This window comes from Lissotriton helveticus, chromosome 11, assembly GCF_964261635.1.
Source record: "Lissotriton helveticus chromosome 11, aLisHel1.1, whole genome shotgun sequence".
Taxonomy (NCBI): Eukaryota; Metazoa; Chordata; class Amphibia; order Caudata; family Salamandridae; genus Lissotriton; species Lissotriton helveticus.
Genome location: NC_136072.1, coordinates 269,395,332 through 269,417,649, shown reverse-complemented (window position 1 = coordinate 269,417,649; position 22,318 = coordinate 269,395,332). Strand labels below are relative to the sequence as shown.

At 47.2% G+C, this 22,318-nt stretch overlaps 1 protein-coding gene across 11 annotated transcripts in view; it reads left to right on the top strand.

The window, feature by feature from the left end:
* TRIP12 (thyroid hormone receptor interactor 12) overlaps positions 1–22,318 on the top strand; it is a 1,008,257-nt gene that overhangs the window by 749,526 nt on the left and 236,413 nt on the right. For 7 of the 11 annotated variants that reach the window (XM_078668151.1, XM_078668159.1, XM_078668158.1 and 4 more), the window contains one exon: positions 1,501–1,673. In XM_078668151.1, the coding sequence (XP_078524277.1) occupies positions 1,501–1,673 (173 nt within the window). The remainder of the gene's footprint in view (positions 1–1,500; positions 1,674–22,318) is intronic. The other 4 variants (XM_078668155.1, XM_078668154.1, XM_078668157.1 and 1 more) reach the window with 1 other exon arrangement.

The window sequence follows — 22,318 nt, the reverse complement described above, 5'->3', positions numbered from 1 at the left end:
CATGGTATATGTCCTTGCATTAGTGCAAATGTACAGCTTTCATAAATCCACAAGAATTTACAGAAGGTCAGGAAATCATAGTCCTAGAAATGTTTGTGAACTGCATTTTAGCCCTAGCAAAAATGCATGTACAGATTTGCTCATGCCATAATCTGTTGAGCAGTAGCAAGGTCAGTTTCCCACCAACCACTTTTTTCCCCGCAATCCTGGAAAAAGATTTACTTCTGCCCTTGTCAGGAGTAAAATTCCAGCCTTTCTCTGTTTGATAATATATATTTGAGACGAGCTGATGAAAACACATGACATGCTAGTATGTTTGCACAGACGCAAAAGGGCATTCCAACCATGGGGAACTATTGCTTACCACTACCTCCAGCCCCAGTACGTAGAGTGGCGAAAAGGTTGGCAAAATAAGTGTATTGCTAGTATTCAACCCCTACTATGGTATGAGCGCTGGCATAATCAGAAAGGCTATTATCAGAACTCATATATAATGAGATTGCTGCCATAATTTGCATCCGTACTGCATGGCACCAAAGGGCCAAGTGGATTTATGAAGCAACCTGTCCCATGGACAAGTAGATATTTTATTAAATTCCGCCCTCTTCACTCCCATTTTTCTTCTCACCACAGCATGGTGCAACTGGTCAGCTCACTTTAGCCATTGGCTGACTACACTGTGAGTGACTGCATTCTGCTCTTTCACAAGGCTCACATCTGCACACAAAGTAGTTCATTTTATGCTAGAGACTGCAATGACTGTGTTTTTTAAGTCAAAAATACTTTTTCTTTTAGGAATCGAAAGCAAGGACTGGCAAAGCCAAAAGTCTGGCAGCCAATGACTGACCTATTGTCTTTGTCAGTGCTTGTTTATAAAGGATTAGAAATTTCACTAGACTGTAGAGCCTGCTTTTTGTTTCCTTTTGAATGCTTTAAGGGGCTAAGGTAATAACTTTCTTGTTGCCCCTTGAAAACAAAGGACATATAACTCCTTGCGTATCAGTCTTTGAAACCAACATGCGTGGAAGCTGTTGTACTTTGTCCATCCTATGTTGGCACTATATGAAAGTATTTCTCACTAGTCTGGGTGCTGGGATCTCCACCGCTTCTGAAAACAGATATCATTTACCACAGTTGTAAACAAACACCATACACCGCATCAGTGTGTAGACAAGGAGGTGTCAACCAGTATTTACACTTCAGCATTCTAAGTAACATTATAGACCACTCAGACTTTGCTTCTTTTGCCTATGTCACTTGGAACCCCTTGGTAAAAATTACATCTTAGAGATCTTTAATCAGCAACTCTAATATTATGTGTATCAGCCCAATAGTTTGTGTTCCCAATGGCCCTTTATGATGCATATAGATGTGTAATATGTTACATATCTGTAAAACTGACTCAGGAATATTTAATGTTAATTAAGAGTTGTCATATGTATGTGAATTGATTCATTCCATTTCTCTTCCGGTAGAAACGTTTTAATGTATTATCTTGAGCTTTTCTCTCAACAGAGGATCCCAAGCATTGAAATTTTTCAACACTCATCAATTGAAATGCCAGTTGCAGCGACATCCAGATTGTACGAATGTCAAACAGTGGAAAGGAGGGCCTGTTAAAATTGATCCTTTGGCTTTGGTCCAGGCGATTGAACGATATCTTGTAGTAAGAGGTAATTGTAATTTTATGTAAATTGTGGTTTTAAGTAAATGTTTGTTTTATCCTCTGTATAGAAAAGTCTTTCTTTAAGCAGTTTTACTTTGATTTGTGTTTTTAAATTAGTTATTTTTCTCTTTCACAGTTGCACAATAAACTTGAGACTATAACAAAATCGCCTTGCTTTATAAAATGCATAGAAACATATGTAATTAGTGGACAAGAGGAAATGGGTTTGGATTTAGTTTCAAACTGAATTGACATACAATCATCACTTAGAAAGTCCAGCAAGACTATATAGTGGCACCAGTATTTTTTATTTTTTTAAATAAATAGTTAATGTTACTATCTGCATTCTTTGCAATTGGATGTCCAAAAATATAATTGCAATTCCGTTTCACTCCGCATTGACACTGCAGTTTGAGTATAACAAAGTTGCTATTTAGATATACATTTTTAGCCGGGGTAAGACTTCAGTGAAAGTCGCCTAGTCAACAATGTTACACATGGGTGAGGCACAAACTCTAAACTTGAGATATTTGATCAATGTGAACAATATTTAACAGTAATAATGTGTTTGTACCATGTGATACTGTAGATTCACATGCTCTATGTACTTCTGCCATCTAGTGTTGGGCTCAGACGTTTGCAAGCAGTTTTTTTCTCAAAGGCTTTTGACTAATGAGGTACACTGAATGCTCTCTTAGCTGGCAATGTGCATGGGCATCAACTCCATCGTATATTGATTATTTTTCTGCCATCGTGTTTGGACGTGTACCAATTGGGCTCTGTTCGTCAACTTGCTATGCGTTCCATTAGACCTAACCTGTTTTCGGCATCAGCTGAAGAAACTCCATTCAGCACAGTTTTCCAGACCTCATTCCACAGAAGTCAATCTTCGATTGACACCAAATTGCCAGGTCCCCTGCCGCTCCTTGGGACTTGGCGCCACTCACCATGGGGACTTGGCTGCGGAGAATGCATGCACAATAATGGAAAGGATGCCATTCCACTACTGCCTCCAGTACTGCCTCCAGTGCCACTTGAAATTCCTGTGGACGGACCACCACCACAAGTTGTGCAACCTCTGCCTGTCCCCCGATCATGCCACGTGCACAAGCCTGCCTCCCCTTTTTATCAAAGAAAGCACTTCGCTACTGATGCAAGAGGAGGTGGGCACATCAGAATTTGCAGAGACAGTAGTCTGATTCTTCCCCGACATCTTTGGGTAACATGCCATTGAGGATGGCGAAGAAGCCAGCCTGTCTGGGGCACAGCCTTACAGCGGTCACCCAGCATGGAGTTGGCCTCTGACTCTGAGGAGGAACAGGAGGCTCCTGGTGCCTCACAGTCACTGATGAAGACTTCAGCCGTCAGTATGGTTGGCACCAACCCACAAATCCGGCTAGCACAATGACCTACCTCAAGGCGAGGCAGATCACTACCCCCGAGTGGCTCGGGCATCGAGCTCAGTGATCAAAAAAAACTGCTTTCGGGGTGATCACCTTTCTGGCCCTGGTTGGTACTGACCGAAACCATTGGAGCCAATTACGTCTTTTTCAGCTTAGACCTTGCTTGACCATTGAGCTCAAAAATACTGCACACACCTCTGGTCCATTGAAGCCAAGGTGCCGTTCCGTGCCAGCGCTTAAGCCCACATTGGCACCAAGATCCACTTCAGATGCCATCAACTTAAAGAGCACAGTCGGCACAAAAACGCCTTTCACATCTGGTTAGGAGGAGTCGTAGGAGCCCATTTTCCTGTCTCTAAAAGAGTAGCTGGATGCTCAGCAGAAATATCTGTTTATTCACCCGCAGACCAACAAGATTTCCACAAAGCTGCACCTAAAATAGATAGAAACTTTGCCATGGAAGATAAAGCTAGCCTTCGAGTTAGGAACTTGCTTTGGAGCCTCCATTAGCTCCCTAGCACATGATATGTAAGCACAAGAGCATCAGTCCTCTTCAACGTTTTTCTCCCCGCCACCACCTGCAGCACCGCCAAATAACTCCCTCCCCATACTCAAAAAAGGTATCACCCCATTCCTCTTATGGAGAAGACAGACTACTTCATCCTACTGACCTCATCGATGCACCTCCTGAACCTGTGCCTACTGATTACTATGGTGTCAAACCTGAGGTCATACAAAGGGTGCCCATATATAAAAAGGTGGATTTGCACGTCCTCCATGAAGACAATGACGACTTGGTGGAGACGCTATCCAAGACCCAGCGCACTGTGCCGTTCCGCCTCATGCATATGCTCAAATCTACCACAGGCACTTTCAAAGAGTCTGTGAAAGCAAGTACAGCAACAATGTAAGCCTTCCCCCAGCGACCCACTCTAAATACATGGTCATGTGCCTCTTACTTCCTCCTGGTCCAATCTGCACTAAAGCATACAAAGCCCAGGCCACAAAAGGTGCCCCCCCTCTAGATAAAGTGAGCAAGAAAATAGATGCAGCAGGGAAAATAGTGGTAGTGATGTGGGAAGTCATATACTGGAGAATTGCCAACTCTCCCGATATGACAGGTCACATTAGGAGGAGAATCAGAACCTCATTATGCACCTCCCTGAACACTATAGACCTATATGAGCAGTTGGCAGTGTAAGAGAAAACCATTTCCATCGCCACCATCGGCTGAGCCCTGGATGCCCTGACACCATGGCTCGAGATTAGCACTAGCCTCCTAGTGAGATGCCACACCTAACTCTGTCTCTCTGGTGTTAAACTGAAAGTATAACCGAATCTGCTCCACCTGCCCTTCAAAGCTGAACACCTCTACAGTCCGCAGGTTGCCCAGGTGCTGGAAAAAAATTAAAAGGACACGGACAGCACCTTTCGGAGACAACAGTACAAGATGTGTTCAAGATGACCTCCCCAGATCCTCCTCCCTCCTATCAAAGACAACAGGCCTACACCATTAGTCACCTCGAGGCTACTCCAGAGGGGCCTGTAGGGTCAACAATAACAGGAGCAAGGATAAACGAGGTTCTGGCAAAGGAGCCATTCCTCTTCCGCATGTGGGGGATGGCTCAAAGATTTCCTTCCTCGCTGGCAGGAAATCCTGTAAGTGGCTATTAGAAGTGGTCTAACATGGCCTGTGCTTCGTAATTCTAACAGCCCACCCACCATCCCACCCTGCACGCATGTTCTCATAAGGGAACATCTCAATCTTTTAGAGGAAGACATCCAATCACTCCATCAAAAGGGCGCCATCAAGCCAGGGGAGGAGGCTTGGCACCCCATTCCAGGATTTGCATTGTTTTAGGCCCCCTCGAGAACCAGGCTCTCGACCCAGGGGTCCAGAAACATGTCTGGTGGTGGCAGCTGAAAGCAGCCACTCAGCCTGGACACTAGTAATAGGTCGTTTTTCAGGGGGCATCTCTAAGATGCCCTTTGTGTGCATTTTTCATTTAATACCACACTGGGATCAGTGTGGGTTTAATGTGCTGAGAGGTTGAATACCAAACTTCCCAGTTTTCAGTGTAGCCATTATGGTGCTGTGAAGTTCGTTATGACAACCGTCCCGCACCATATACTCCTAATGGCAGCACTACACTTACAATGTCTAAGACTTGGTTTAGACACTATAGGGGTACACGGCTCATGCACCTGTACCCTGACCACTGGTATAGTGCACCCAGCTAGAGGGGTGACTGACCTATGCCAGAGCTGTGGGTTGTAGGCATGGCACACAGGGATGTGTGCCATGTCGCCTCTTCACTTTGTTCTGCTGCAAAACACGCAGCATGCAAAGACAGTGTGTGAGTGTAAAGGGTACAGGGCCTCTAAGGGTGGCACAATAAGTGCTGCAGCCCTTAGAGGTCTTCCCTGGTCACAGTGCTCTGGGTACCTCAGGGGTGTGGAATTTAATGAAATATGTACTTGTCCATGGGACAAGTAGCTTCATAAATCTACTTGTCCTGTAACAAAATCCACTTGTCCCTTTCGTGCCATGTAGTGCGCTGTTAATGGCTGCAATCTCATTATAGAAGAGCTCTGATAATAGCCTGTCTGATTATGTCAGGCTAATACTATAGAAGGATTTGAATTTTGGAGGTTTTCACCAGCTCTTCTCTAATCTTTTCCCATACTGAGAAAGGTTGGAAATTTACCCTTGACAACAGCAGAAGTAAAGTTTCTTCCAGGGCTGGGAAAAATGTGGTTGGAGAAAAAGGGAACTTGTAAACACTGAACAGATTTCCCCTGGAGCATATTCATATTTGCTCATGCTAAGATGCAATTCACAAATGTTTTCTAGGACTACGGTTTCCTGGCCTACTTAAGGAAATTCATGTGAATTCATGAAAAACGTAAATCTGCATTAATACAAGGATATATATCATGGGTGCACTTTCGTGGCTTTAACATTTGAGCCACTAATTCAATTGGAGTTAACCAAGACCTTTTGTTTTTATTAAAATGCTATCTCTTCCTATCTGTGAGCTGGCTTCATTGTGTGTGACAGCATTCTGCTGTTTTACAAAGTAGTTTTGTTCAGTGCCAGGAATTTCAAAGGCAATGTGGCCTTTATGAGACCAAATACTAGCTGTCTAGTAAGAATGTGCTGGCAAACCGCACCACACCTTACCTGATGATCCCAAGGTAGAGAAAGGAGCATAGTGTAGGCCAAGTGAGTAACCAGAAAATTTAAATACCCCCACGTTGATTCAAAGTTCTTATGACACCAAGCAAGCGAAAAAAAGTCATTGGAATCCTCTCCAGAATAGGTCTCTTGTCTCTTCAATCTAAGCATCTATCCATTCATCCTTTCACCCACTGATATCGAGCATTTCACCTTTACATTGGCACCCATTCATTATTTTATCCATTAGCCTTTCACAAATCTGTTCGTCCATGTGTTCATCCGTCAGTCCATCCACTCCATATCCAAACCTACCCATCCATCTTTAAACCTATCCATTTCAACCATCCATCCCTTCGCCCATCTATACATCCTCCCTTTCACTCCATCTATCCACCCTCCCTTTCACTCATCCTGCCACCCACCCTTCGACCCATCAATCCATCCTTCCACTCATCCATCCTTCCACTCATCCATCCTTCCACTCATCCATCCATTTATCCTTTACACTCATCCATCCTTTCGCTCTCTAATCCTTACACCATGTAATCCATCCACTCATTCACCCTTCCCCTTATTATAACATTCTTTGTCCATCCACCATACCCGTCACTCAACCATCCCGGTCACTCACTCATTCATCCATCCATCTAGCCAGCCACACTTCTACTCAATCATCATTTCACCCACACATCCATTCATCCTTTCAAATTAATTACGAGTCTTTTGTCTGCCGAGCTGCAGACAGAAGAGGCCCATCAAGAGCTCCACCTCTACTGTAGCTGCTAAAGCCTATCCTGCCATCTTCAAACCTATCGATCCAACTGATCCATCCCGCCTTACTTTCACTCATCCATCCTTTTGCTCATCCTTCCATCCATCCTTTCACCCCACACCTCCTCTTCACTCCTATTCATCCACCCTTTCACTCATCCCTCCATCCATCCTTTCACTCATCCATCCACCCCATCCATCCTCCTTTTCTCTCATCTATCCACCTACCCTTTCACTTAATCCATTTATGCTTTTGCTCATCCATCCACCCTTTCACTCATCCATCTTCCGTTTCGCTCATATATCCATTCACCCTTTCACTAATCCCTCCATCCACCTTCACACTCAACTGTCCACCCATCCATCCATCAACCCTTTCACTTAGCCACCCATCCATCCATCCCCCACCCAGTCAGCAATCTATTCATGTACTCTCTCACCCATTAATCCACCCTTTAAATAAGACGTCCATCCTTTCACTCCTCAATCCACTTTCAACCTATCCCATCGACTCACCCATCCCTTCATTCACCCTTGCACTTATCCTCCCATTCTTTCACACATCCATCCTTACATCATCACTCATTCATCCATGCATCTATCCATTCACCCTTTCACTCCACTCATTCATCCATCTAGCCTTTCACTCATTCATCCATGCATCCATCGATTCACCCTTTCACTCATTAATGTATGCATCTTTCATCCACTCTTGGACGTATTCATCCATGCATCTATACATCCACCCTTTCACTTATTCATACATGCACCCTATCCATCCACTCATTCATACATGCACCTATCCATCCACCCTTTCACTCACTCATTTATGGATCTAAGCATCCACCCTTACACTCCACTCATTCATCCATCCATCCATCTATCCATCCAGCCTTTCACTTGTTCATCCATGCATCTATCCATTCACCCTTTCACTCATTCATTTATGCATCTATCATCCACTCTTACATGTATTCATCCGTGCATCTGTACATCCACCCTTTCACTTATTCATACATGCATCTATCCACCCACCCTTTCACTCATTCATACATGCATCTATCCATCCACCCTTTCACTCATTCATCCATGCATCTATATATTCACCCTTTCACTCACTCACCCACCCTTTCAAGTCCATTATGGGCCTTTGTCTGCTCACCTGCAGACTGAAGAGGCCCATCAAAAAATCCACAGCTGCTGTAGTTTCTACAGCGGTGTGTTCACAATGCCCCTGGTGCAGGCACAAAGTGAGATGAGAGGCCTAGTGCAAGGACAGAATTGGGGGTGGTCTTAGGCCTGCATGAAAACCCATGGGGAAACTAATGAGCTTTAATGTAAGCCCTCGATGATGTAAGATATGAGAGGCCAAGGGGAGCGGGTCAGGGATGTCAGAGGGCAGCGGAGGGTGGTGGGTGGGGTTAGCAGGTACAGGCACCGGGTATATAATGTGTACAGGAAAGGCAAAGTGCAAAGGAGGGGGTGCATGAGAAGGGAAAGCAAAGTGAGTTGAAGATGAGGCCCAAGAGTGGAGCAGAGACTACAAGGCAGGGGTCATTCAGTTCAAGTCAGAGCAAGAGGCAGATAAGGCAGCCTCTTACATGCCATTACTGCCAGATGTTTGTCTCATGCTTGAAGAAAATAAAAGGACATGGGGAGGACCTGGAAGCCGCACGAGCTTATCGAGCTGGCTCCAACTTTGAGCTCTGCTTTATCATTTTGTTGTTCTGGGGAAATTAAAGTGCAGGCCCCAGCTTTTGCATTCACCCTTTCACTGCCAATAAATTGCTCAGAGCAACTTATTAACTGGCTGTGACCTACAGGGTTGAACAGCTGTTTATCAGATTACCATAAAACTGTCTACTTGTCCTTTGGACAAAATACAAATTAAAACCTCTTGCCCTCCTAAGAAATCTAGGTGTCTCGGGCGTCGGGAGATAGGAATTCCCCACCCCTGGGTATCTGTGGTACCATTTCCCACAGCCTGCCCTGTGGCTAGAGATGCCAATTGGGTTTTGTTTTCAATGCAGTTTTCAATGCCAAGAGCCTATGTTGTTGCCCTGTGGCGCCTATCACCGGAAGATATCAGTGACGGACTTGCACCCTTTTTGCCTATGGTGCCTCGAATGGGACCATGACCCGAAGGTCTGCCGCGCTGTGCATCCGAAGGCCTTGAGGGAATTATTGCTCAAACTCCTAGCGGCTTAACGCTCTAAGTCCTGATCGAGAGGAGGGTCCTGGGAACGGTCTCAGAGTCCAAAGTTGTTGTCCCACACCATGTCGAGGAGCCTGTCGAATAAGTCTTGGAGCCATAAGAACAAAAAGAAGTGGAAGCGCTCTTAGACTTCACCTTATCTGTCGGCCAGTGAGACGAAAGGGCGTCTCTTGTAACCTTGCTCTGTGGTTGAGCCATCGCCTGGGCTGACTCGTCCCTTTCCACATTTCTGGGAGGCAGAGCCACCCCACTCAAATGCAAGAGTTTTATGAGGTCATGCACCTCATATTTGAGCAGCCCATTCCCTCCGGTGTGCCTTCAGGCACCGAAGGTTCATGAGGGGCCCCTACTGGATCCATGCCGGCGGCTCAGGCAACTTTCCGGCCCAAAGTATCCACAGGTGTATCTGATCGGTGCTGGTTTTGCAATGTTGACCCTCCCCGTAGCTGGTCATGAGGCCGACTGCACAGCTGAAAACAATTTAGTAAAAAAGTTTGTTATTGCAGTGATTTTTCAGGAATATAAAGATATTTTAAAAGTTCACACTTAGAAACTTTTCAATGAAATTCTGGCAATGTTAGCCAATGGGAGAAAATTCAGGTTGCAGGTTAAGTACGATCTTGTTACTTTTGTAATCCAGTACTGGGCTCCTAGGTCCAGCACTGGGGTCTCAACTTAAAACAGGTAAGTAATTACGTTTCAGTATTTCGTATGATTTTTAAAGACTATTTCAAGTTTTCAAAAGCTGACAGAAGAAATTTCATAGAAAAGCAGACAATGGGTTCCTATGGAGAAAATACAGGTTACTAGTAAACCCGGTAAGGATTACTTTTGCGATTCAGTACTGGGCTACAAGGTACAGTACTGGATTCTCTCCTGATCCCATGTGAATACTTTGGAATTCGGAATTCGGTTGATTTTATATGAATATTTTAAGTTTCCAAAACTTCACACTTGAAAGATTTTTCTAGTCAAACCAGTCAATGTTATCCAATGGCAGGTAAATGAGTTACCGGTTTCCAGGTAAGTACTAGACTGGTGAAGTTAGGGTTCTGGGCATAGACTCAGGGGTCCCCCATGGTCAGTTAGGTACAGTTGGTTCACCCTCAGCGGCACAGGGGCGGCCGGGTGCAGAGGTAGTTAGGCCCAATGTTATCTGAGTGGCAGGGGGCTTCCGGTTGGTGGCTGCTGGCTAGCAGGCCACGCGGCTGTGGGAGCTGAGCTCCTGGTCACTTGTTCAGGGCAAATGGGGAAGTAGGATAGGGCAAATGTTGCACGGCCAGCGGTACTCGGGCGGCTGGGTGCAGGGGGCTTTTGAACCGTCGGGCGCTCAATGTTATTCAATAAGAAAGGTAAAAAATGAACAAAGGCTGCAGGCTCGGGGACGGAGCCTCTTCAGGGGTGACCACCACTTCGAAAGGTAAGTTGGGATCTTGGAGCACAGATAGGTACCCCAAAGGAAGGCACAGGGAGCTGCAGGGCACCGGGTGCAGGGGTGTCTTTGGAGTCGGGAAAGCTTACCCTCAGCTGGTCGCGGTTGGAGGGGCCCCTGGTTCTGAGTCTGCAGGCGTCATCTGGGTCTTCGAGGAGGGTCTTTGGGCACTGGACATCGGGTCCCAGTTGCCGGGGGGATCTCCTCGTGGTCTTGGATCACTCATGCACGGGCCGGGCTCGGCGGGTGCAGAGTGGGCTGGTCTGGAGCTTCCTGGCCGGCACCAGGGGTGTTGTTGCAGCAGAGCCTCTGCTGATAGGAGCCCCAGTCGTTAAGAGGGTCAAGGCAGGCAGGTCCTCTGGGTTTCCCAAGGTTGCTGTCCGCAGGAGTCGCCGGGATTAGGCAGGGGCAGGTTCCAGGATCGACAGGCCGGTAGGGCTGGGGCCAAGTCAGTTGGTGTCGTCCTGTTAGCAGCTGCACGGCGGGTCTTCTTCCTCTTGATCTTCTTTCTTCTGTTCTTATTGGGATCTGAGGAAGGAAGGTTTAGGGAGCCTTTAAATACTGAATGTTCGAGGCATATGAGCTGCAGATTCTACACTTTGCATTAGATCGCCACCTGGTGTTGGGCTCGGATGATTGCATGTTGTCGTCTTGGAAGAAGTCTTTGTAGTCACGAGATAGGTGACTCCTCCCTTGGACGATGGAGCGCATGGGCATCGGCTCCATTCTTAGATTGTTTTTTTCCGCCACTGGGTTTGGATGCAACTTTTCCGCTCCGGTTCGAAAATCTAACTTTCTAAAAACAAACTTTAACATCAATATACATAGACTCGACTTCATCACTTCGATTTCGGTCGTCGACGCGGCCTGTTTGGCCTACCCACGTAGTGAGGCCTACAACTCAGGGAAAGGACACCATTTAAAAAATGCCCCGTGTGTTGAGCAAAATTTCCACACCACGACCATCACGAGGTGTGTAACCTGTGTTTATCACCTGAACACGACGAGTCGAGCTGCACAGCTTGTGCGTCCTTTCAATCCAAGAAGACCATTCGAGATCAGAGGGTCCGTCGACGTGACATGTCGAGATCAGCTCCGGAACCGGTTGACATCTTCGACGAAGGTCCATGTGTCCCCGAGGAAGATTCCGATGATCTCAAGATTGTATCTGAGGCAGACGACTCCGATGACTCTATACCATCAGGTCAACGCATGAGTACGACTGCTCCAACCCCTAAACCAAAGGCTAAGGTCAAAACTCCGCCTTTGGGGCCCAGTCGAGACCGAGACATTACTTCGAAAGCCCCGCCATCGAGCCTGGCTCCGAAGAAAATATCAAAGCCTTCCGGTAGCTCCATACCGAGCAAACCGCACGGGCCGATACTACCAGCTCCCTCGGCACCGAAATCGAAAGATGTCCATTCCGAAACCGTCGACTCCTAAAGACAAGATGGCACTGAAACCTGCTTCCACCCCAAAATCTTCGGTGCCGTAACGTACAAAGCCTGCTTCGATGCCACCAAGCCCTTGAACCAGGCCTTGACTCCGAAAACAATACCTTCGGTGCCAAAAAGTATGCCAAAGGACTATACAACAACTCCTAAGGCTAGAGACAAGCAGAAACCAGGCCCAAAGCCGAAAAAAACGGCGCTGAAAGCAATTTCTCAAGAAGAGCTTTTTAGCCCTGATCCTTTGCAAAAAAGGATATACATAGATCCAGAAACAGGACATGTTTCCACTATGCCACCTAAGAAGAGGAAGATGGATACAGCACATTCAACTCCAGTGCCTGTCACGAAGAAAGACTCTGCCACATCACCTATGCACCCTTCGTCTCCTGTACTTCCTTTTTCACCTTCTATTACTTTTAAAACCTCACCTCAAATTTCACCTGCTCGTTCACCATAAAATTCTCCACCTCAATCTTCACCTCCACAGACACCTCCTCAGAATGAAGATGAGTATAACAAAGGGGATGGGGGAGACCATACCCTACTGATATACCAGACTGAGAATATCCAAACCCACAAGATGTACCAGATATCCCTGACCCACATACATATCCATCCAAACCATCTCCTCCTGAAGATAATATTGGGTTTGGACATCTAATTAATAGGGCTGCCATCTATCATAATGTAACAATGCACTCAGAAGAGGCAAAGGAAGATTTTTTGTTAGACACTTTTGAGCAATCACAAAAATCTGTTCAAATATTACCCATGATTAAAGGGGTCATTAAGCATTCCCCAGAATTGTTTAAAGATCCTGTACGAGCTAGGATCATAAACCCAAGAATAGAAAAAAAGTACAGGTCCGCTCCTGGGGATCCTGCTTACATTAAAGGTCAGCTACTCTTAGATTCCCTAGTCATTTCAAACGCTAGAAAAAGAGAAAATTCACAGACCTCAGGTGAGGCACCACCTCCTGATAACACCTCCTGATAAAGAATCAAAAATAATAGATGCTGGGGGGGAGGAGCCGTGCCAGCGACCAAGGTGGCCGCTTGAGCATCGGCTCCGCCGGCCGCCACATCCTGACTTGCCATCCGGCACATCATCCTGAGCCCCGTCCCTACCATCAGGTGGGGGACCGGCGTCTGAGCCTCTGGACGAAATTTCGAAACGATTTGGGCGCTCCGATGACTTAAATCCATTGTCTGGAACTTTTGGGCCTTTGGGGTGCGCCACCGGGACCCTGCGTGTGGCACTGCCCACTTTGGAGTTCAACAACAACGGCGAGTGGAACCGGAAGTGCGCGGTGGCACTCGATCCACGGAAGTCGTGTCACATCTGCGGGGCCTCCGGGTTCCCCTCTCAAGCTAGTTTGCGCAGTGCACCCCTGCCATTATGGAGCAACGCGCTATTGCATTGATTTACTTTGCGAAACATTGGCCTAGCTCGGTTGGCGGAGTTAGTGCCCGTACAGAAATTGATAATGGCGGCGAGGGGGGACCCCAAAAAGCTACCTCCAAAAACATCGAGGACTACCAGACCGGTTCAGTCCAATAGACTGGAAAAGTATAGTTTCTCCAAGGGCTCCCCGATGGACGAGAGACGCGCTCAAGTGAGTGGCCAGGAGGGTGGCCCATCTGGGGCGGACCCGACACTGAAAGACTTGATGGCAGCGATCACTGGGATCCAGTCTTCCCTCGGTAGGATGGACTCCAAATTGGACACAGTGACTATTGAGGTGGGCCTAATCCGAGCTGACCTAACTAAAACCACGGAGAAGGTCAAATCACTCGAGATCAAAACATCGAGTCTCACGGACGATGTGTCGGAATTCCAGCGAGAGGTGAGAGATCTGAAGGTGTCTCGGACTCAATTTGCCCGTAAGCTGGACGAATATGAAGGACGTGCGAGGCGCAATTACGTCCGCATTCTTGGCGTACCGGAAAGGTCGGAGGGACAGGCCCCCGGACCTGTTCGTGGAGGATCTTATCCTGAAACATCTAAAACCCAAGGGCCTCAGTAACTTTTTCACCGTGGAAAGAGCCCACAGAGTCCCCGGTGGACGCCCGAAGACGGGGGCGCCTCCTCGTCCTATGATTGTCCGCATTTTGAACTTTCGGGACCGAGACACTATTCTGCAGGCTGCAAGATCCTCCGGACCTTTGGCATACGAGAACGCGTCCTTGCTTTTTTTCCCCTGACTTTACCCAGGCAGTCCAGAAACAACGGCAGGGTTTCATGGATATTAAAAGACGGTTGCGCGCCTCGGAAATCATGTACTCTATGCTGTTCCCTGCCTGCCTCCGGATAGAACGCGACGGCAATGCTTGGTTTTTTGATCATCCCGATGCTGCAGCTGACTGGCTGGATCGAGTCCAGGGGCCGGACGCGGAGGGGGGACACCCCGATGGACAATGAGGAACAATGATCCCTTTTTGATCGTGTCAGTTGACTATGGTGGCGGGGGCGCTGGTTTGATCGGGGCGATCTCTTTTCCCCCACTGACGCCAATATTTTTGGGGGTTTTCCGTATGTGATATTGTTGATGGGGTTTGTATGCGGGTTGGGATGGTGGAGGTTGGTGGCCTGTTGTAAGGTCCTCCTCCGTTTTCTACGTTTAGATTTCGTAGTTAGATCTGAGGAGACAGGCACACTGCTAATTGGGGATGTGCATAAGTTGCGTGCAGGGTTGGGGGTCGGGTTGTGGGGTTTTTTGTTTGTTTTGTGTTTGTTTATGACCAGTGCTCGCAATGGATGTCACGGAATGCTTCAGAATTCTCGGGGATGAGTATGGCTTCAGCTAGATTGGGCTTGGGAGTGTCTGCTCTCAGTTGGAACGTGAATGGCTTGGGAGACAAGATTAAACGTGCCATGGTGGGGCAGCTGATCAGGCGCCGGTCACCAGATGTGGTCTTACTCCAGGAGACTCATCTTATGGGAAAGAGATGTATGGCGCTATATAGAGGAGGGTATAAACTGGTTGCACATGCCGGTTTACCTCGGGCTCCAGAGGGGTGGGGATTCTAGTCAAAAATTCCTTTCCGCTCACCATACAAGCTACCTGGTCTGATAATCGAGCCCGCTATGTCGGCATCTCGGGACTCTGGGAGGGCAAAACCATCACGTTCCTCTCTGTATAGGTTCCCCCCGCACTGCAGACAGGCACCTTTCGTGATCTGAGCAGGGTGTTCTTGTCGCTGCCCATTGGCATCATGGTAATAGGGGGTGTGTTACTGCCCTCTCACAGATGGTTGTCTGGTTTTGTCTCCGGAACGGGTATGGTTGATTGGTGGAGACTCCGGCACCCCTGTGACTTGGAGTATACGCATGTGTCAGCAGCGCACCACTCTTTCTCCAGAATCGATCATGTGTTAATGCCTGCGTCGCAGGCGACGTTTGTCCAGGAAGTACGTCATTTGGCCAGAGGAGTGTCTGATCACTCGCCGATTTGGCTGCAACTGAAAGTCGGACCAAGTAATGTGGCTAGGGTTGCCCCAATTAGCGCTTGGCGGTTGAGAGAACCCGCTACCAAAAAAGAGCTGGTGCGTGCAACTGATAGCTACTTCCGAGAGAACGCAGGGACGGTTGACTGACTGCTCTCTCTGGGAGGTCTACAAAACTGTAGTCAGGGGGGAGGCTCTCTCCCTAATCTCGGTGCAGAAGAAGAAGAGTAGGGCGGAAATTGAATGGATTGAGGCGGAGCAATCGCCTTTGGAAAGGGAGGTCTCCACCACTGGGGACCCGGGGAATATACACCGCCTCGCTCTCCTTCGAGATGAGTACAAACACCTGGGGCGCGATGGGGCGAGGGAACAACACGCTAACACCCAAAGTAGAATTTATGAAAACAGCGATAAGGCCAGGAAACTTATTGCATGGTTGGAGAAGGGTGTCTGGGGATCGCGTCTGGTACCGGAGCTGCAGATTACGGGCTCGGGGGTCACGACGGATCCACAGCTCATAGTGACGAGTTTGCCCGTTATTATGAGGAGGTCTATACTTCGGTGGGGTTGTTCACAGTGGAAGAGAATGCGGAGGTCATTCGTGACATTCCAATGCCCGTTTTATAGGCCGAGAATAGGGAGTTTTTGGATACTAATGCAAGGCTCACTCTATGGAGTGAGCACCTCCGTGCACTACTTGAAGACCATTGGTCTAATTCCATATAAATCAAAAAATATCAAATGTTAATGCCAAACGTAGTTTTTAAACAGATGTCACATTTTATTCATGTGTGACCGGTGAAAATCCATGATTTTATCCACAAAATAAACTGCATTCCATGGGTGGATGAGTTGCAATCATTAAATTATTGCACATCACATTATGCATCCCAATGCATTTCGGGACCAGCCCTTCCTCAGGGGACAGATCTAAGGAAGCATATATCTCAAAAAAATGTGTGTTACAAACAAATGTAACCAGTGCGTTTTAAAATACCCTCGTGCAATACAGTCTGTGCCTGTCAACAGACAGGGGCTAAATAACACACATTTTTCTCCTGAAAACGGAGCATGTTCACTGTGGGACATTTCGAGCACCTGCACTTTCACTCTTGTTTGTGGCGAACTTGGTTTGGTTACAATTATGTCCAGCTTTATGGTTATCAGTATTAGCATGTTTATTCAGCATGTTTATATATGCATTCATGATAACGTTATTGGTTCACATGACGTATTTTATTTACGTGTATGAATACACAGTAGAATGTAGTTTGTGAGATATATGCTTTCAGGTTAGGAGTTATCGGTATAGGATATTGAAATGTTTTCATTTGGATTGTTTGCATTAGTACCTTGGTTTTCACACTGTTAGAGCAGACAGTGTTTCCTCTGTTGCACACTCAGTGTTCAAAAGACATTACCCGATTTACTTTTAGCTGTGCGAGTACCCACGCTTTGATAGTTTTTGGATACTGGCATAACAAATGACGAGGTCGCGATGGCTATCCGGGGGGTTCACTCCGGTAAAGCCTCGGTCCCGAACGGTATTCCCGTTGAACTTTATAAACTTCATGCAGACCGCCTGGCTCCGTTCCTGAAGGAAATTAATCTCGAGAGCAGGGAAAATGGTGTACTCCCTTATGACCAACGCATCGCTAATATTGTGATATATAAAGATGGCAAGCCTCATTTGGAATGCTCCTCCTACCGCCTAATTTCTCTCTTAAATGCGGAGCCTAAGGTTCTGGCAAAGCTGCTCGCGAATCGGCTGGTGAAGGTCTTATCTGAGCTGGTGCACCCGGACCAGTCCGGCTTCATGCCGCGCCGCGACACCGCTCTTAATCTTCGTAGACTCCATGGGATGGTGGCGGGTTCCGCACGCATCCATGAGCCAGCGGTGCTCTTGTCGTTGGACGCCACTATGGCGTTCGAAAGAGTGGAATGGTTTTATCTTTTTGCGTTGCTGGAGAAGCTCGGGTTTTGCCCGGAATTTATACGATGGATCCGGCTCCTGTACTCGGCTCCGTTGGCCCGGGTCGTGGTGAACAATCACAAGTCCTGTGACTTTCAGCTTGGGAGGGGCACCCGGCGGGCATGTCCCCTCTCGCCACTCTTGTTTGCCCTGGCCTTGGAGCCGCTTGGGTACGATGGGATAGAACAATTAAAGGGTTACGTTGGACTCCGGAGTGGGAGGACACAATTTTGCTCTATGCGGACGATATCCTTATGTATTTGACCTCCCCCCGGCAGTCCCTAATTGTTTTTATGGATACCTTAACGATCTATGGGAGATATTCGGGTTGCGCCATTAATTGGAAGAAGTCGGTCCTCTTTGTGCTGAGCGGTGACCCCCCTAGAGTACCAGAGAATTGTCCGGTAAAAGTAAAACTGGTGGGTTTCCGCTACCTTGGAGTTGACATCTCTCGGGTTCCTAAGATGCGTTTCGAGGCTAATTTGGTTTCCCCCTTGGCCAGACTCCGCCGGGATATTGCAAAATGGAAGGAGCTGCCGCTTTCCCTATTGGGTCGGGTGGTTCTGTTTAAAATGATGGCGCTACCACGGTTTTTATACGCTTTGCCGAACTTTTTCGATCCCGTGCCCCCCTCTTATTTCAACGAGATAGAATCTTTGCAGCGTCAGCTCCTTTGGGCTGGGAAGCCGCGGATCGCACTATCCAAACTGATGTTACCCTGGTATGACGGTGGAATTGGACCGCCCGATATTAGGAAATATTATTGGGCCTCCCAGTTGGCCCCAATCAATCATGCGATCTATGGCTCCCCAACTGACCCCGGGTTTGCCATGGATCGTGGCCAGTTGCCGGGGGGTGAGTACACCCGGATTTTGTATGCTAGGCGAGGCAGGTTTCCTCTGCTGGGTCCGGCGTCGGCTTTGGCGCGGGCGTGGCACAAGGCCAACCGTGCTCTCAAATGTGAGGGTAAGATAACGATGGCCACGCCATTATGGAACTCGGAAGCTCTGGGTAGCCTGTGGAAGTCGAAGGGTTTCGATCGCTGGGACCTGATTGGTATCTCGCAGGTCCGAGATATGTGGGGCAAGAACGGGATATTGACTTTTGAGGAATTGCAGTCCAGACACCAACTGAATGAGAGCGAGCAATATCGCTATTTGCAAATTAAGCATGCACTGGCGGCGGCTATCCCTCGCGATGTGAAGCCACCGGTGGCCTCCCCGCTGGAGGATCGAATCCTGGATGGGTATCTTCCCACCATGGCGATTTCTCTGGTTTACAAGAAATTGGTCAACCACACTGAAGATCCCCAGGTGAGGGTCCGGGAACAATGGGTTGCAGATGGTCTGGTCTTGGATGATGAGGACTGGGTGGAGGCTGTGTCCTCCCCTCGGGAAGTGGCGATCACCATGAGACTTCAGCTGGTGCAGCTTAGGATCCTTCACCGGTCCTACACCACGGGCCCAGGATTGTGTCGCATGGGGCTCGCCTCAAATGCAGATTGTCGAAGGGGTTGTGGTAAGACTGGTACCTTTATGCATATTTTGTGGGAGTGCCCAGAGATTCATAATTATTGGACCAAGATTCATGAGACAATGAGTGAGGTGTGGGGAGTACAGATTGCACTTGAGGCACGCCGCTGTTTACTTAATGTATGGGAGCCTTCCGACCTCACGAGTCATGGCAAGCTTTGGGTCACTCTCGCCTGTATGATTGCTAAGCGAAATATCGCACAACTATGGGGTGCTTGCCGAGCTCCCCAGATTGGGAAGTGGATGGAAGACCTTGATTGGTGTATGTTTCGGGAGAGAGCTGTTTATGTGGCCAGAGGGAGACCCCGTAAATGGGGGAAGATATGGGAGGTCTGGAATGTTTACCGAGGGGATATCTGTACATCGCCAGAAATAGATCCAATTTGTGAGGACATTGAGGCACCATGAGCCCAGTTTTACACTCCTTCATGATTCTGTAATGCTGGAACCCACATTCGCCGACATTGCTTCGCAGACGTCCACCGCATGATGGTCTTGTTATTTGTATTTGTTATTCATGTTTAATAAAAACAATAAAAAAAAATAATAGATGCTTAAGGCAAAAGGATAGCTGCACAAGCTAGCAATACATAGCGTATAGCTAACACACAAGCCCTCCTCGCAAGATACAACAAGGCTCATTATGACCAGTTAGAAACCCTTTTACAACATCTACCTGACCAATATAAGGCACAGGCAAATGACCTTATACAGGAGGGTAAGCTTATTTCAAATGCCTCAATCAAGTGTGCTCTTGATGTAGCAGACACTGCATCTAGAGCAATAAACACTAGCGTCCTCCTTAGAAAACATGCGTGGCTACTTATTTCAGGGTTTAAGCAAGAGGTGCAAACAACCATCTAAAATCAACCATTCAACCAACAATTGTTTGGTCCAGAGGTAGACGTAGCACTTGAAAAAATGAAAAAAGACACTGATACTGCAAAATCTATGGGAGCTTTGCAGTCCTCTCAACCAAGAGGCTCCTTTCCTCACTCCTTTTATAGCGGAAGCTACAAACAAACTGGAGCAGGCAATTCAACTTCCCTTAAAAACAATACGCAAATATCCTCCAATAGAGGATATTTTAGAGGGGGTTACAGAGGGAATAACAATAAAGGAAGAGGTCGAGGTAATCACAACAATCGATCCTCTTCCACCACTAAACAGTGACTTCCTTCAGCTCCCCCAACAGCATACCACTCCTGTAGGGGCTAGATTAACACAGTTCGAACCTTTCTGGAATTCCATTACAACAGACAAGTGGGTAAGACAAATTATCCAGTATGGTTACTGCCTAGAGCTTACAGCTAATTCTCCACATATACCACCCAGACAGCATCCAATGTCCACAGAACATCTAACGCTGCTCCAACAAGAAGTTCTATCCTTGCTGCAAAAAGATGCAATAGAGCTAGTTCCGTTAAAACATCAAGGAACAGGGGTTTACTCACTCTATTTCCAAATACCCAAAAAGGACTGAACACTAAGACCAATTCTAGGCCTAAGGCCTCTCAATCTGTATATACAATCAGATCATTTTCACATGATCACTTTACAACAAGTGCTCCCATTGTTGCAACAAGGCGATTTCCTAACCACACTAGACCTCAAGGACGCCTACTTCCACAATCCCATACATTCTTCTCACAGGAAGTATCTCAGATTTGTACTAGAAGGACAACACCATCAGTTCAAAGTCCTTCCATTCGGGGTCACAACTGCACCATAAGTGTTTACAAAGTGCCTAGCAGTAGTAGCAGCACCTCTCAGAAGACAACATATCCACATCTTCCCATACTTAGACGATTGGCTCATAACAGCCAAGTTATTCAATCAGTACGTCCAACACACATCTCAAACAATTCAAACACTGCACGTCTTGGGGTTTTCAATCAACTACACCGTCACATCTCCAGCTCTCTCATGTACATCAATACCTAGGGGCTACCATAAACACCAATACAGGTCTAGCGTATCCCAGTCCAGCCAGGATACAGAGCATTCAAGCCTTAGTTACAAGGTTCAAAACCAACACACCCCAGCCAGAGTGTTCATGCAATTATTAGGCATGATGGCATCTTGCATTTTTATTGTACCATATGCAAGACTGCAAATGCGCCCATTACAGGAATGTCTAGCACATCAGTGGAATCAGGCACAAGGACAACTAACAGACCTGGTGTTGGTGGACAGCCACACACATCGCTCTCTGCAGTGGTGGAACACCAAAAACTTGTCCAGAGGGCGGCCATTCCTGCAGCCAGTTCCACAGATAGTACTGACAACGGACGCATCCCTGACAGGATGGGGAGCACATCTGCTCCACCACACAACTCAGGGAAGATGGACTGCTCAACTAAAGGTGCTTCACATCAATCAGCTAGAGTTGCTGGCAATTTTCCGAGCTCTAAAGTCCTTTCAAGTGCACATACGGAACAAAGCTGTCTTAATCCGGACGGACAACATGACAGCCAAGTACTACATAAAAAAACAAGGAGGCACAGATTCCCTGCAGCTGTCCCAGCTCGCACAAAAAATTTGGAGATGGGCCATTCCACAAAAGATATATCTGCTTGCAGAACACCTTCCAGGAGTTCACAATCAGATAGCCGATCTGTTAAGTCGACAGACACAACAGATTCACGAATGTGAACTACATCTGCAAGTTCTTCAACCATTCTTTCACAAGTGGGGTCATCCAGACATAGACCTGTTTGCCACACACAAAAACGCAAAATGCCCAACCTTCGCCGCCAGGTTTCCACACCCGTTGTCCAAGGGCAATGCGATATGGATGAACTGGTCAGGCAGATTTGCATACGCTTTTCCGCCAATCCCACTAATACCACTAGTGGTTCGCAAGCTCAGACAAGTCTCTCAAACTGATCCTGGTAGCTCCCACATGGGCACGCCAACCGTGGTTCACCACACTGCTAGAACATTCTCTAGTTCCACACCAAAAACTATCTCTAACACCATCCATACTAAAGCAGAACCATGGAGACATCAGGCATCCAGATCCAAGTCAACTGAATATGGCGATCTGGCTCCTGAAGTCTTAGAGTTTGGTTACCTTAAACTGCCACCAGACTGTATGAATATCATTAAAGAAGCCAGAAGACCTACTACTAGAGCTTGCTATGCTGCTAAATGGAAAAGATTTGCCATTTACTGCACTAATAATCAAATTAATCCTTTGGATGCTTCTATCCAAAATATTATCCGTTACCTTCTCCATTTACAAAG